Raw genomic sequence first — 16,299 nt, 5'->3', positions numbered from 1 at the left:
ACACACACACACACACACACACACACACACACACACACACACACACACACACACACACACGTCAAAGGGCTGGTACCTTTATACACACGCCATATCAAATGTCTGCCAGAACCTTTACATCTACCTCACGATTATGTAACAGCCTCGATGTGATTGTGTCTGTGGACTGGTCTTTTAGTAGCAACGTTGCCTTCAGGGGCAAGATAGGAAATTGGAATTATATCGCGTAAAAAGGATCAAATGCTGATCCTCATTTCCTTATTGCTGTTTCCCCATTAAGGATGTTGGGGAAAATAAGGGTTGATGAGATTGCAGTTGCAAATATGTCTTTTTTTTCCCCTACTTCCTCATCCTGCTCCCATTCAAAGGCCCATAATAATAACAACAATACTAACAACAACAATGAATAAGAATAATAATTGGCACTCAGGCCTGTGTTTACTCAGCCGCCTGTGAAGCGGAGCTGACTGCAGCCTGCAGGGGGGGGGGGGGGGGGGGGGGGGGGGACGAGAGCAGGGCCGAGCGAGAATGACGCACAAGGAGAGGAGGCCAATATATCTGCTTCCTGAAAAGAAGAGAAACAAATTACAGTAGTTCATGCTGCCCAGCTGGGAGTTTGGTTCGTCTCTGGAGTGAATTACCAACACAAGCAGGGGCCCGTATTGCTGAGGATTAAATGGATTTGTATGGGAAGGTAAGATGCATGTTTGTACTAGAAGGCTAGAGATGTAGGACAAACAGAATGAAGAATCAGATGTGCACGGACATTAAAAGAGACTGTGCACAAGGATTTCTGCAAGAATATAAAAATAATTACAGCTGCGAACATCTGGGCTGCGCTGCATGCCGAGTAATGTAGTCGACTCTGCACTTCGACCATCGCCCTCCGCCTCTGCGGCGACTCCGAGCAAAAACTACAACCCCCATATCCCCCCCCCCCCCCTCCCTCATCCCCACCCCTATGATAACGTCAGAGACCCTCAACGTAACACACTTCGCTCGTGCTCGTCATCTCACGCGAGCCAGCCAGCACGCGTGCCAGATCCGAGGCGGAGGGGACAGCTCCCAGGTGCTGAAACCGGTGCGCGCTCTAAACAGAGACACGGAGGGGGGAACGTCAACTGCATTAGACATCCAGATAATCAAAAAGACCGTGTTCTGCAAACCCGAGACAGATACAGATCAGAGCCGAGGCCTTCAGATCAGGTTTGTCACCACACTGTCCTCAACGCGTTTCGGGTGTAGTTTAATGTGCAAGAATTTCCTCCAGATATATATAAAAAGAAAAAAAAGAACACTTGCTCAAATGTCCTCGTTTTATATTCTCCATGCATGCGGCTGCCTTTCTCCTCCATGTGCGGGTTTATATCAGATCGAACGGGTTTGATCGTGTTTTGTGTGGTGATGCCGGCAGTGCACTGATGTTTCGGCGGTGTCCTTGCAAACGATGCCTCAATGGTGATTTTTTTTTCTTCTTCCGGAAAGCCAGCGCAGGATGTGCAGGATGGATGTCCGGCATCTTTTTATAACCGCATAACCAGGCTACAGGGAGAGAGGGAGAGCTCGGCCGCACATGTTTGACATATAAGTGCAGTGGCTTTGTCAAAAAAATACAATCACCTTGGAGCTAAAGATGACTGTGCTCTTGTCATCCCGCCGATTATAGAGCACTCGTCCTCTTAGGGTCGTTGACTGCCGACAGCTTGCACGGAAATAATGCTCGGTGTGTGTGCATCGCTGGAGGTGAAAGATGCACTTATATTAGCATTTGTAGCCGTTTTAACGTAGATAAAGATTTCATGTTTGATAATAAGAAAAATGAATGGTGGAGTCTTTGGACTGTCAAATGAAAATAGCAATGTCCATAGAATTAACTGAACGGGAGAGAAGAGTGAATCTTGACGTGTTTTTCTCCAGTACAATACAGATCCACTTCTACTAGCACATGAAATACTAAATCTGACCTGTTTTTATGAGCTTTATGTTGCTCTTAAGGTAATTACGGTAATAATAGTAAATTCTGTTAATGAAACCCTAGTGGGGAAAAAATAACAGTATTAGAGAATACAAGCTCATCTATGGCAAAAAAATAAATACAACATAACCCTAACTTTAAAAGAAGAGTTGAGGTTGACATGTTTTTCTCCAGCACATAAAATACTAACCGACGTATTAATTGCAGTAATTTTCGTAAATGGAATCGTGAAAAAACGAGGACGTTGGAGAAAGCAAACTCAGCTTTTTTAAATCCCTGTAATCTTACACTCATCAATACCACAGCATGCTGTGCTGGTCATGCTGTGTTGCCTGACACAGCCTTCTGTCACCTCTGATCTGTGGCCCGTATATCAAGCTCTCACTGCTCTATACCTACAGCTCTTCCTCACCTTCACTTCCTGGCCTGTGTTCGTATAGACTAGAATGTTATCTTATTTAAGAACTGAAAAAATGAAAGTCTCACATTCAGGTTCGTGTTTTTTCTTTTGCGTAACAGTTTTGAAACTGTGACACTCTTGATGTATTCTTTTCAGCGTCTCTTGTTTTGTTGTTGCAGATGGCTGCCACTCAGGATGTGAAAGGGAAGGGGGAGGGAGGGGACCAAAACTTTGACTACATGTTCAAGCTGCTGATCATCGGCAACAGCAGCGTGGGCAAAACGTCTTTCCTCTTCCGCTACGCCGACGACGCCTTCACCTCAGCCTTCGTCAGCACGGTAGGCATCGACTTCAAGGTGAAGACCGTGTACAAGAACGACAAGAGGATCAAACTGCAGATCTGGGTAAGTGATATACACATCCAAGCATTGAGGATTTAGAAGCGAGTCACAAAATGTTTTGATCCCTGAACAAACAAGTAGAATACAGTATGAAAGATGAGTTAATTCAGATAATCATGTATTCCTTAGCCGGTCAACACCAGATAATAACTTACTCTCCTCCTATAAATCCATCTATTTAGGACGTTAAACTCAGATTAGCATATGACCGAATTAAGGTATTTTTATGGAAGAAAGAAAACACGTTTGTAGACAAAGCTGCAGCGTTACGTTTCCCTTTCACAGTTTCTTTGTCATTCCATTCATGCACAAATTTCCATCTAATCCATTTCAATCCTGGACAATTGCATGTTGAAACACAGTTCATGTCTGGGAGAAATCAGTTTTCTGTCGTCCTCCAAGGTCTCCTGGAGGACTTGCCATGCTCTATAAGGGGGAAGGGGCTCTTCAGAGTTGCCCTGCCCCCTTGTTACTCCTGTTCCTTTCATCCCTGGTGTTCCCGCAGAGAGACTCCTGTCCATAAAGGGCTGTCAATCTTTTACCCAGAGACCCACTTTCTCCTGACCTCTGCCCATGTCCTTCGATGTTGATCAATACAATTCAAGGACTGTGACAGGCTGCGACTTGATGGCGGTGTGCTCTGCTGTAGAAACAAGTCCTGCACACATGGGATCACCTATGGGTTAATTCAAAATGTAGTCAGTGGTTTGGCTCTTAGGTTGGAGCATGCTTGCTTGGTATGCTTGGACACACTTGCCCTAGCATCTGTTGTTGCAGAAAAGATGTGATGGATACTTATGTCCGGGAATCTTTAGAGTCAAACTTCTTTCAGTATATTAGCTGTGCAGGAATGGATAGAAACTAATAAGGGATGCTGATGTCATTAAAAGCAATCTTTAAAGATCATTTCACGAGAATTTGAATCTCAATTAGCAACTAAATTAAATTCAGTGATTTGTTCCTCAGTCTTTGAAAAGCATGTGGCACCTCAGCTTGCATGCCTAATTTATAGAAGAAAGCTCCAGGAAAGGCTCTATTGTGTTTTCGAGGTTTAACACTCAACGATGGAAGGACGGAGACAGATGGAAGTCTCAACATTACCGACAGGAGACTAGTAAGTGTTAGTTTGGCACGCGGTGGGGAGGAACAAAGAAGCAACACATTCCTGCCAACGTGTGGGAAAGTGAAGAACGTCTAAGGCTGTTTAATTAGGAGTTCATCTGAGCTGTTGAGGCAGATTGCCTCATAAGACATCTGAGATTCTGAGGAGGAGGATTTCTCTCGTTACTTCTCCTCGTCAGTCTCCACGGTAATACACCAAATGCCATTTCTACTTAGAAGCTTTTGCTCACTTGTCATTGTAGTTGTCTCTTGCCGCAATGGGCCATCCCCAGATATTTGGTTGTTTGCTAATCACACATAAAAAGATAAAGAAGAAGGGCCGGCAGGATTTGAAAACTGAGTTTGAGCAGTCAAATGACTGACTTATCGGGATAATGCGTTTCATCATTAGCAAAGACAAGCATATTAAGAGGTAAGAAAGGATTGGCCTTGCCTCTAGTTAATTTCGCCTGTCTTTTTTAATTGGGCTCAGGCAAAACTGGATCTACACTAAGTGGCCTTTTAAGGTGATGGCTGTTGGTTCATGTCAGTGTGGCCTTCGCACCATTTATCTCCTGAGAGATATAAGTGTCCTAATGCATCATAGACGTGTCCCTGTTGTCATATTAGGCCGTAGCAAGTGAGACACAGTGCAGCCAGCTCACTTTATTGAATGAAGAAGAGTTCTGTCAAGTGTCAGCCCTCACTCACTGCCGCTGCCCTCGAGATAGTCAGCTTCTTGCATCGATTTCTGCTCAGCTGCGGACTACAAGCGAAGCCTCAAGCAGCTCCAATTCTCGGGGCTCAGCAGATTGTTTTCTTTTCTGTCCCACTCTCTTTTTAATGGAGAACATGCAAAGACATTCACTAAAATAGCCTGGAAATGCAGAGGTCAGGGTCAAGCGCACAGCACAGGATCGATAAGCTACTAAAACCGCCAAGACTTAGAATTCAGACTTGAAGACAAGGCTCTGGAGCATAGCAGATTAGACTTGATATTCTTTCAGCTGTAGGATTGTGTAATATGGTAAAAAACTATATCTGAAGGTTACTTACCAGTTCCTTAGCTTCAGATGAAGCCGGAAATCTAACCCTAGCTAGTGAACCTCATTTGAAGAGGGTGCTTGTTTCCATTTGCACTGTGATAGAGGCCTGTAGCGGCCTATATAGACACACACACCATAATATTGTGTATCATATATTTTAGTCTGATAGTGAACTGACAACAGGTCAGAGCGAGCTGTGGTGTGTGTGTGTCTGTGTGTGTGTTTTGTGTCTGTGGAGGCTTGGCAGGCTATGAGCTCTGTGTGGAGTGAAGGTCAGAGCTGTCCTCTGGCTATAATGGGCACACTGTTGAAGCCATGTGCAGAATGACACAAAGCAGCAGAACCATTGCGGCAGATAACAATCCAGTGCTGCCTGTCGGGCTTGTGTTTAACAAGACTAAAGCAGGACTGTGAACAAAAAGCTTGGCCCAACATTAGAGCAGCATCCGTGGGCTAAATCCCTCTTGATCCATCGCTCAGCTGCATCTTTTGATTGTTTCTCTTAAACAAATGATTGAGCGGAGGCGGTGGAGCTGTAGTGATTATTAGAGCAGTGACTAATGAACTACCACAATTAAAACAAGTAATCTGGGTTTTGTAACTCCTCACACTATAGGACAACTGAACTGAGTCATATTTTATTTGTAGAAACCAAAAGGAAGTCACCAACCAGTTTCCAACCAGAATGTCGAAGTAGAGCTCATACCGTCACCAAGGCCGAACAGTCCACGTCAATTCAAGAGCCACAATATCACACTCAGATATCAGTCTATTAAATGAAGGTAATTTCTTTAATTAAGATACAAGAATGACAAATAAGGTAAAATATAAATGCAAAGCAAATGTGTTGCAGTGCTATGCTTAGAATAACATGATCAATCGGGAAGAATGTGACGTTTGTCTCAATTCTATCTTTAACCGACATAGATGATGCTGGAGTTTTTTAAAAGTGAATACGCACTAATGGGTTTTCATTTTTTCTAAATCCTTGAAAGTGGTTTTGAACTGGCAGAAGTGCAGGACTGTCCAGTCTATTCTGGGACCAGTTTGCTAAAAGCCTGGTCAAGCCAACAGCAGAAGTCACATGTGTGGGTAGAAAAAAACATCAAACAATCAAATCAAGCATTTTGTTATCAGCTAGATTATTGTGGTGTTTTCTGTCAGTGAACAGCGTGAGTCCTTCAATCATATCTGTCACTGCCAGCTGAGTTGTTGAGCCGATGGAATCAAATTGATCTTGAACTTACAATAAATCTGTTGATACCAAACATGTTACGCTAGCTCATATAGAAAGAGACTTGTAGTCGCTCTAAAGCTCCACACCTCAGTGCAAACTGTTTGCTTGCAGTAACGTTTCCACAAAACTTCATGAACTCACCTTGATTAACTTCCTCTGCAACAATGAGGCAGCAGCTGTCAAACTGTCAGGGGCTGTTTCTGAAACTGAGGAGCAGGTGTTTCATGATGTTGGGCTTTGCCAGGAAACAGAGATAAATAGACCATATTGAAACTGTTGGGAATGCTCACCTCTCCTTTGAGAGACACCTGTTAAAGCTGTTGTCTCTCTTTCCTTTCCCATTTGTTGCCCCACCTCCTGTGGTATCTCTATGTGCTTGGAGAAGACATGACAATGGCACAGGTGCTGCAGCCTCAGGCCCTGAGGCCTCACTCTGCCCATGAGCTGTGTTCAGCAGTGCTCAGGTGGACTAAACCATTGTCCATCTTTTGTAGGGGAGGTAAAAGGGAACACAGAGAGCTGCCATTTTGGAAAGGGTCGATTTCTCAACTGATTGACCCAGTTAGTTTTATTTCACAAGTGATAGTTATTTTCTTAGATATTAGAATACTTGCAAACAAAACAATCTTTTAATATTTTAATTTTTTAATTTTTAATTATTTATTCTGAAGGTCCAATTGAGATATCAAGGACAAATAGAAATAAAAACAAATAAAACATGAAAACAAACATATACAAAGCAAATAGACTCAGACAGAACATACACAGGGACTTACAGGAGTCAATTGTTGTAAAATTATTAAGAATACAAAGCAAATTTGAAAAGTGATGACATTGTTCTATAAAAACTGATATTAAAGATTTTAAAACATGCAAAAAGAAGGTAACAAGTCCCATTTAGCCCAGGTTTGTTAGGGGCCCTCCACCATTAGTTCCACCTTTCCTCCCACCATGATGCCCCCTGCAGACAAGTCTGGAGTTTACAAAGGCCTGAACCAAAGGGCACAGTGAAAACACAGTACGAACAGAATGCATGTCAGTGGGATTTATTATCATGTGTCTCATCATAAAATTGCACTAATACACAACAATAGAGGAAGGTTTATAGAAAACCTGCAGGTAGGAGATCAAACAAACTGATGCATTTTCTCCTCCACATTAAAACGCACTCGCTATAGAAGAGCTTCCTCTGTCTGTGCTGGGACCCATTAGCATTTCCATTGACATCTTGCAGCGCCGCAGTGGGCACTTGTTTCCAGGGTGATCTGCACGTGTTTGCAATGTACCACTCCTCCAGCGCTGTGTAATCACCCGCTTGTTTCGCCTTTCAGTGATTCGTTCAGCCTTATCATGAACAGGGAGCAGATTCCCAGTGTTTACACCATTGACTTCTATTTTTAGACCTTCTCCTATAAGGCGCACGTCATAAAAGCTACTGATCTCTGAATGCTGCAGCCCAGAGCCGAGTGGAGGAGAGAATCTATCACATCAGCCAAAACTGAACTGCTGGTTTTGGCACCTTATCAATGCGAAGCCAGAGAGGCAATTAGCATAATGATTATTTTCACATCACGAACACAGTAAATGAAGCCACGAGGAAATGAAGAAATCCAAAATCAACCCTTATTCATTTACCGTTAAAGTGCAGAGTTGTGTTGATGCTGCTCACCATGACAGTGCACATATCAGTCAGCTGGCTAACAGTAATGCTGTATCATGTTCTCTGTGTGTGCAGGACACAGCAGGCCAGGAGCGATACAGGACCATCACCACCGCCTACTACCGCGGGGCCATGGGCTTCATTCTCATGTACGACATCACCAATGAGGAGTCGTTCGGCTGCGTGCAGGACTGGTGAGTCATCTTGGTCTGTTTCTGACCGTTTTGCATGAAGGGTCCTGTTTGGGTTATCCTGTTATGAGCTCCAGATCCTGTCCAGAGAACTTCCTGCTTGTCTCCATTAGGCTTCAGTCATTTGATGTCCTGCCCACTTGATGTTAAACATTTGAAACAGCTTCCCGTCCCAATATCATCCCAACAGACACAGATTCTCTCTCTGTGTTCGAGTTTGTGACCAGGAACAGGTTTGCAGGAACTGTCGACATATACACAGGATATTTATAACCACCATAAGTGCAGAGATGTATAAACAAAAAATATGTGTCATTAGGAAATATGAAGACATGAAGTGCAAGTGCATAAACAATCTAAGGGGTAGGGGAATCCAGTGTCCAGGGGCAGAGTGTCTGGTAAGGGAGAGGGGTGAGGAGGGGGATGGAGAGGGAAGCAGGGTGAGTTGGCTGAGGTGAAGCAGGTATAAGCCGCTGATCCAGCGGCAAGAGGAGGAGAAGATGGAGTTGGTGAGGAGAAGGCAGGAATACAAAAATCACACCAAAATAAATTCTGAACAGGTCAGCCACAAGGTGAGAAGACGTTCTGGCAAGGAGGTGAAGATCAAGGCGTTATGTAGCAGGAGGCAGTGGCCTACTTAACCCATCACTTAAGTAAAAGTACAAATGAATTGTCAAAAGACATATCAATTAAAAGTAGTAACTTATCCACTGGAGTGAAGGTAAGCTCTAGCTTTGAAAAAAAAGGGTAGCTAAAAGTATTCAAAGTAAAAGTACCTGCCGAGTGCAACCTATTTCCTAGTGCACCTACTTCAGTAACTGTACCTGCTGTATGTTTTCTTGTAATCGCACAGACTCTATCACATTAAAAATCAATGCTGCAGATGATGCTACTGAAAACACATTGTTGTATTAATTAATGGCTGAGTCTGGACCGCCATCTCCGGTGTTGCTCAATGAGCTGCTGCAGGAGGCGGGGTCTAATGTTACCTGCCTGCTCTGATTGGCACAATGGATCGTTTCCCCTCGTTATTTATAACTTTTAAATATATGAAGTTAACCTGGAAAGTAAATGAAAAAAAATCTACTTACAAATACTTAAAACATGTACAGTAATGAATAAGTAAATGTACTTTGTGACATCCCACCAATGGTAAGAGGTGAGTAGTTTGGTTTCCAGTGATTGGTGGGAGGAGCAGGAAGTGATGGTGAAGCCCGGACAGCAGCTGAGACTGAGGAGAGTTCAAACAGAGCAGGGACAAGCAAAAACATGGCACGTACCAACCGAGCATCAGTGGACCAGAACAAAAAGCCACGTGTCATAATCCTAACAGTCTGTCTCCAATGTCCGTTTGACAGACTGGTTACGTAGTGTGTTTGTGTGTGAATCTTTTCCAGACGTGTGCGGGGGGGGGGGTCTAGGGGGAACTTGCAAAGGTCATAGCTGTGGTCCATTGAGTCACCCCAGCGTCTGTGAGCTGAACAGTGACCCCCAGCCCGAGTCCAACTGTTCAGTGAATTACGATGATGCAGTCATGTCTAAACATGGCACCATAGGTGGCGCCCAATCAGCTGCGAAAACCGGGTTCTGGGTTCGATTCCCCGCCGTGAGAAACTAGTACGCTCTCATCAGAACAAGCAGCTTTGTAGAAACAAAGTTCTGCCACAAAAGATCTTACTCCAGGACTCTGCATAGGACTTGTGGTGAAAATCTGCCATTTCCCATTTTATTTACACCCTGCCACCACCCTGCAGTAATCCCCCCCCCCCCCCCCCCCCCCGCCTGCTGCAGAAAGATTACCGAAGCACCGAATGAGAGGGGGAAAGATTTCTGAATCATCATCTGCAAACTTCAGGGAAATAATGCTATGACTATGACTCATCCAGGCTCAATGGAGGGAGTGGTATTTTTTCTCCACCTGCATGTCACTGAGTTTGCTTCCGATGGTCGGACAGTGGCAGAGGCGATTAAGGCCAGTGTCTGCTCAGCCTCCGTCACTTTGCTTAGCAGCATTTGACAGCTGCTGCAACAAGCCCCTGACACTGAGCCCACAAATAAAGCCCTGTATTCTGAAATAAGGAATGCAATGTTTAACTCAATGCCGGTACAGGGATCCTGCAAAAAAAGGTCTCTTGCAACGAAGCAGTGCAGTGGACCAGAGAGCAGACACAGTGAAGATCATTTGCACGATAGAGGACGAGCCACCTTTCGCACTGAAGACATTAAGGGTAAAAATAGCCATCAGTTAATATACATGAATTTTATTTTAGGGTCAGCTTAACATGAAACCGTGTTCCCATGTCTCAGTTTTGCATTTCGCTCATAATTAATCTTACCTAACACGTCTTCATGTGATGAAATCTTAATTATTTCATTAATCTAGTCTTTTGCCGTGAGACATTTTTTGCAGTTTTGAATCTTTAAACGGTGAATTTACTATCTGTTGTATTTTTCGGGGGGATGAATTGTGTGGAAATCCTTGACAGCCTTGTTTGTAATGAAATTAATTTATTAGTGAGAAAAACTTTGCTTTCTGGTGAAAAGAGGTCGCTGCCAGACACAGCTAGTATATACACTTTAATGGAATACTGCCGTCTGTGAGGGGGATGCTAATTAATGGAGCCAAGTGTGTCACTGGCGGCAACAATCCTGGAGAGTTACCTGGGAGCATTTCAACACACACTCATAAATCAGTGAGGAGCCTCGTCTTGTTACCCTTCATATAAACCTAAATCCTTCTTTTTGTGGGTTTCATTCGACACAGGCTTTAAATCCACTTTCTCTTTCTCCTGTTCCTTGTGACAAGGTTGGAGCAAAAAAAAAAAAAGGTTTCCATGGCAACGGCTCCTTCCTCGACTGTGGCTGGATGGAGCTCGAGACGAGTGTGACGCGCTCATTTCCTGTGACAGAGAAGAGACGGGGAAATATGATAACACTGGCATTTACAGGGGGGGGGGGGGGGGGATCGATCAAATCATTTGCAAAAATATTAATTCCGTTACGACAACAATGTCCAGGGATCTGCATCTTTTTAATTCACCATCTGTCAATTTCCCGCTGGCAGACACAGACACACTACAGCCTGCATGTGGAGCGTGTTGTGAGATGTGACACAAGAGGCTTTCTGTCAGTTTGTATCCACATCTGACCTGCTACAACAAGCCAGAACTGGACAGACTCTCTCTCTCTCTCTCTCTCTCTCTCTGAGACATTGTTTCTTCCCCTCTTTCTTTCCTCCCGTTTTCAGCCTGTAGTATGTTCACTGCCCTACTTTCAAACTGCAACACCACAGGAGGAAAATGTGTTCCTTAAATTCCTTCCCATATTGTGTGTGCAGACGGCAAAGTAAAGTGTGAAGTGTAAACCGCATGTGCGTGTTTATCTGGCAATAGATGAGTGCCAAATGATCTAATAGTTTAATCTGGAATGTAAAAATATAGCTTTCTGTTATCATTGTACCCATCTTGTTAGGAACCTACAACATATTTTTAATTATATATACGATAATGATAAAAGTAATACTTTACAGGAGGCTGCCCATTATCTGTTGCCTCTGCTAAGGAGGTTATGTTTTCATCCATGTCCACTTGTTTCCACCAAAGATAATGTAAAATGTACCGGATGGATCACCATGAAACATAGACGGATGTGGGATTGGTCAGAGAAGAACATGTTACAGAGTATTTAGTGCATCCATCCAGTAGCTTTTGTGTAAAGCTGCTGAATAACAGACATGTTGAGTTGCTTGATGTTAGTGCATCCTCTGTATCATCAGCTATTATCAGGATTATGTTGTCCATGTCTCACTAATGATGCCAATAAGCTGTGCAGCAACAATATCTAATAATATAAAGGCTAACAAGCTTTCGTCCCTTGTACGGTTTATAGAGGTCATAAAAACTAGTCTAGAAAATAGAGCCTTATAGTTCAAGGGCTCTGGAATATGTGTGATAAATATCAGAGTCACATAATAGAAGTACCAACCTACATCAGAGCAGCGAATTCATATTTTCAGTACACAGAGACAGCTGACCCACTTTCCCACCGCTGCCATCAGTGACTCAAATATTACACAATGATGAAATGACTCTGGTCCAAATGGCCGACAAACTTTACATCATGTCCTCCCATCTGCCATCTTCCATGTCTGTGTCCAAAGGCCCCCTGTCCAATTAGAGGTGGCAGGAAGTTTTGTGACACTTTCAATCAAACAGAGAAGCAGTGTTAATTTGACAGTGTGTGTTGGTGTGTGTGTGTTTCTGATTTCCTGCAGGTCGACGCAGATAAAAACCTACTCATGGGATAATGCACAGGTGGTGCTGGCTGGCAATAAGTGTGACATGGAGGAGGAGAGAGTGGTCTCGGTCGATAATGGCAGACTGCTGGCAGAACAGCTGGGTAAGAGCAACATCCCTGTGTGGCTTTCATATGGGACATTTTGGGGACCTAGGGCTTAAAGGGCCTTGGATCACTTGGTGACATTGTAACCTCGGTTCTCTGAGGGAAGAGACTATCTCTCATTCTTGTACATACAGAACATGTGAAGGAGTCTTGATATGATAGAGAACACACAAAACAACGAAAGGGAAATAAGAGTGTCCAGGTTTTCTTGCAGAATAAGGTGATGAACAAAAAACTGACAGTTCAACGATGCAGATGAGCAACAGGCAAAAAAAACAGGATGAAAGAAGTCCAAAGAAGGAAACAAAACTCACAAAGTGTCAAGACTGGCACGATAACTATGACAATATCTTGTCTGAATCATATCTATCTTGTTAGTATTAGTAGTCGTTTTTTGGCTGCTCCTGTCTCTCCATGTTCTCACGTCACCCGCTCTTCCTCCTCCCCAGGTTTCGAGTTCTTCGAGACGAGCGCCAAGGACAACGTCAACGTGAAGCAGACCTTCGAGCGTCTCGTCGACCTGATCTGCGACAAGATGTCCGAGAGCTTGGACACGGACCCGGCCAGCACCACGGGAGCGCCCACTGCCAAACTCACAGACACTGCTCCGCCCATGCAGCAGCCCGGATGCAACTGTTAGTAGCGTTCTCCGGACTGCCGCTCAAACCCAGTTTAGAAGTAGAATAACAAAACACTCGTATTATCTCTCAACTTTATCACCTTATATCAAGAGAAAAATAACCAGACAAACACACATGGATGTTACAAAACGTGACACACAACAGGATATCTAGAATATAGAGACACTATTGTCATTCTTTGGCTAGTTAGTACGATTATAAGCCAAGTATGTTTGATAAGGCTAGATATAGTTCATAGTCCGACTGTACAGTTAATCCAGAAAACCTTTACAAATCTTTAAGACTTAAAATAATTATAATATGAGGGATAACATCAATGAGTGCTTTAATAATGATTTCATTTTAATTTTTTGTACAGTATTTTCCTTTATCCTTTTTCTAGGTTAATTTTCTCCTAAAGCTGCCAAATCAGTGATTTAGTGCACGTCAGGACGTAGCGGATTCGTTGTGTGTAACGAGTGTGTGTTCTTGTGGGTGAGTGTGGGTTTGCATGAGTGTGTGTTATCTTGTCTGAGTCACAAACGAGTGGAACTTGGCCATCTTAAAAATCATCTACCTTGGAATTTAAAAAAGTGGCCTTTTAGCATCTCCAACACGGCCTCTGTAAGTCCCTCAGTTAGCCTCTTACTTTTCGGGAATTAGTCCGGTATGTGTAACGTTGATGTAAGTACTACTCCATGTTCTGCTGTCCGTAGATGTGTGATATCTCTGGTAAGTAAAGTGTGCTTAGCCTCCAAGACGACCCCTTTATAGTTTGATGCGATGAGCATGCCGCCAAAAAGTCACTCACACTGTCTGTGCTGTTTCCTCTGAAGATAAGCCTTACCCCGAATCTAACCATCCTCATCTCCACGTGATAGCGATGATCAAGCATTTAAATAAGAATAGATCTCACACTGCACAAGACAGTGCAGTGTTTGATACATAAATCAGCTCTGGCATGGAATAAACAGCCATATATTTAAAAAGCATTATTTCAGTGTTCCGTCCGCATGCTAAAGTTTCTTGTTTGTGCTGTTAAAGTCCCTCCTGAAAAAAAATCTCACTAAGCTTCTTAGAAACAATGATTCAGTATTAAGGCCAATTAAAGGGGAACAAATCTGACATTTTTATAAATTCATTTTTTGCCTCGTTGGATCGGGAATATGAGAAGATCCAAATGAGAAGGTGGAGCATCTTGTTAAGTTGTACTTTACATCTGTGGAATATTCAAAGAGTTTTTGTGTTTTCCCAAGAAACTATAAGACAAATCAACATTTAGGATCCAGAATGATCCAAAATCATTCTAGATCCAAAAGATATTTGATATTTATTTCTCTATTTTTGCTGTATTCTGAATTTTTTTCTCATAATATCACAACTTTATTCGCCTAATACTACAAATTAATTTTTTCAAAATCACAGTTTATTTCCCTATAATATGGCCTTAATACTCTGCTACAGAAAAATAGCTCTGAAATACAGTAGATTAAAATTGGAACTTCCAATGGAGAAGAAACTATTGAGATCTTAATAACTTTAGTCTGTATAGTAAAACTCTATAGTTCAATTTAAAATCCAGAATGTCTTTTTAGGTCTGCAATTGAAAAGACACTAGTGCCAAATCATTATAGTTCCTTTAGCATCATTGGTTGTTTGTTGCATAGTTGAATAAAAGCTAAAAAAAAGTGCATGAAGTCAGTCCTGACTTATCTATGTAGATTTATATAATAATAATAATAAAAATAATAATAATAAGATAGTGTATATACATCACTCTGTGTTACAGATTTAGGAGCATTGTCATAGCAAACGCTGTGAGATGCTATGGGCCAATAAGTGCAATATTTTATGAATTAAACCCCTGTAAATAGTCTCTCCCGTCCGAGAGTACGACTCTGTGTGCAGGATGTGAGTGAGTGGCTCTGAACCTGATATACAATCTCTCTAAGAATAAAGGACTGTGTGCTTCAGCCACTGAATGTGTGACTGTGTGTGTGTGTGTGTGTGCGCGCGTGTGTGTACCTGCCATATTGAAGAGACAAATTCCGTAATATATTGTATTGTTTTGTGTATACCTTTTGTACAAATGTATTCACGTACTAAATGCTGTTCCTGCTAACTGTTGGGTGTTGATTGAAGTTGTAGTATCATGTCAAAAAATGTAGTGTTGTTGTGAAAGATAACTTAGTCAGGAGGAAAAACTTAGTCCATGCCATATGCCATACTCATGTAATAATAATAAAGAAAACAAAAAAAACAAGGGGATGCACATTAACTAGTTCAGAGATCCTGCGCATATGTTTGTACACGTGCTCGGTACGTGTGCATCTGTGTACCTGTGTGTGTGTGTGTGTGATATTATCATTTTGTGAAAATAGCCATGAAATGAATTATCGTGAAGTCAAGATTCATGTCATAGAGGAAGAGTTCACGTAGCTGTGCAGATAAAGTCACAAATGTCATGTTAGAAAACTAAGACTTCACATGTATCTGAGTGTATTTGTTTCTTGGAGTGCAAGCAAAGTAAGAAGTATGTTTTTGAGATTGTAGGAAATAAATCAGATTCTATCAGCGGCTCCCTGTCTGATCTCTGTCACCCTCTGCTGGCTGGAAACAGAAAGGAGCGTCTCAGCGTCTCAATAGTCTTCGTTGTGTTTCTGCTGACGTAGCACAGGAGTCTTGTTCCACTTCTACAGGGATATTGCGCCACCTAGTGTGTCATCGATGTGCCTACGACAACGTGACGTGACGGCGACTGAAGAATGAACATTACAGTATTTTTACATAAATATAAGTGAGCCGTATCCAGCGGTGTAATGTAACTAAGTACTGTAGTGAAATTTGAAGATAATTTTCCCCTTTTTATACTAAAACACTAGTACAACTACTAGTAGTAAAATTTCTGAGAAAATATGATCCTTTCTATGCCACCACATTAATGTTACTTTGCATATGCAACTTTTAAATGTAAGACTTGATGCACTGTTTCAACACTAACATTTACTCAAGCACTGTATTCAAGTACTTTTAGGTATTTTGTGTTGATTTACACTTCTATCACATTTCAGAGGCAATATTTGTACGTTTTTGAGTTTTTATCTGAGCGATATTTTTTCATGGAAGATTTAGAATTGACCTATAACACACCGTAACAGGGGTTATGTAGTAAATGGTCATCGTCAACAGCTACAATTTGAAAATACTGCTTAAAAGCTCTTTTGATATCCAGTTCTAGCTGAGATCCACAGAATTACTGCTCATGTG

The 16,299-nt window shown here is 42.4% G+C and overlaps 1 protein-coding gene and 1 long non-coding RNA gene across 3 annotated transcripts; one reads left to right on the top strand and one right to left on the bottom strand.

Moving 5' to 3' along the window:
* Positions 1 to 624: 624 nt before the first annotated feature.
* rab3c (RAB3C, member RAS oncogene family) lies at positions 625 to 15,511 on the top strand. Of its 2 annotated transcripts, none has more exons than XM_062384916.1 (5): positions 625 to 694; positions 2,555 to 2,779; positions 7,896 to 8,014; positions 12,285 to 12,409; positions 12,862 to 15,511. In XM_062384916.1, the coding sequence occupies exons 1-5, from the start codon at positions 677 to 679 to the stop codon at positions 13,050 to 13,052; spliced, it is 678 nt and encodes a 225-aa protein (XP_062240900.1). In that variant the 5' UTR covers positions 625 to 676; the 3' UTR covers positions 13,053 to 15,511. The 2 variants fall into 2 exon arrangements, with proteins under 2 accessions (XP_062240900.1, XP_062240901.1); XM_062384917.1 differs by lacking the exon at positions 625 to 694 and adding an exon at positions 1,023 to 1,206.
* LOC133950789 (uncharacterized) lies at positions 5,831 to 6,583 on the bottom strand. The gene is made up of 3 exons (XR_009920416.1): positions 6,451 to 6,583; positions 6,302 to 6,366; positions 5,831 to 5,981 (listed from the first exon to the last, which is right to left on the bottom strand). It is a non-coding gene; the product is annotated as an uncharacterized LOC133950789 (long non-coding RNA).
* Positions 15,512 to 16,299: the final 788 nt, after the last annotated feature.

The sequence above is a fragment of the Platichthys flesus genome, chromosome 3, assembly GCF_949316205.1.
Source record: "Platichthys flesus chromosome 3, fPlaFle2.1, whole genome shotgun sequence".
NCBI lineage: Eukaryota > Metazoa > Chordata > Actinopteri > Pleuronectiformes > Pleuronectidae > Platichthys > Platichthys flesus.
Note: the sequence above shows the minus strand (reverse complement) of the source record. Positions and strands in the feature narration are given on the sequence as shown.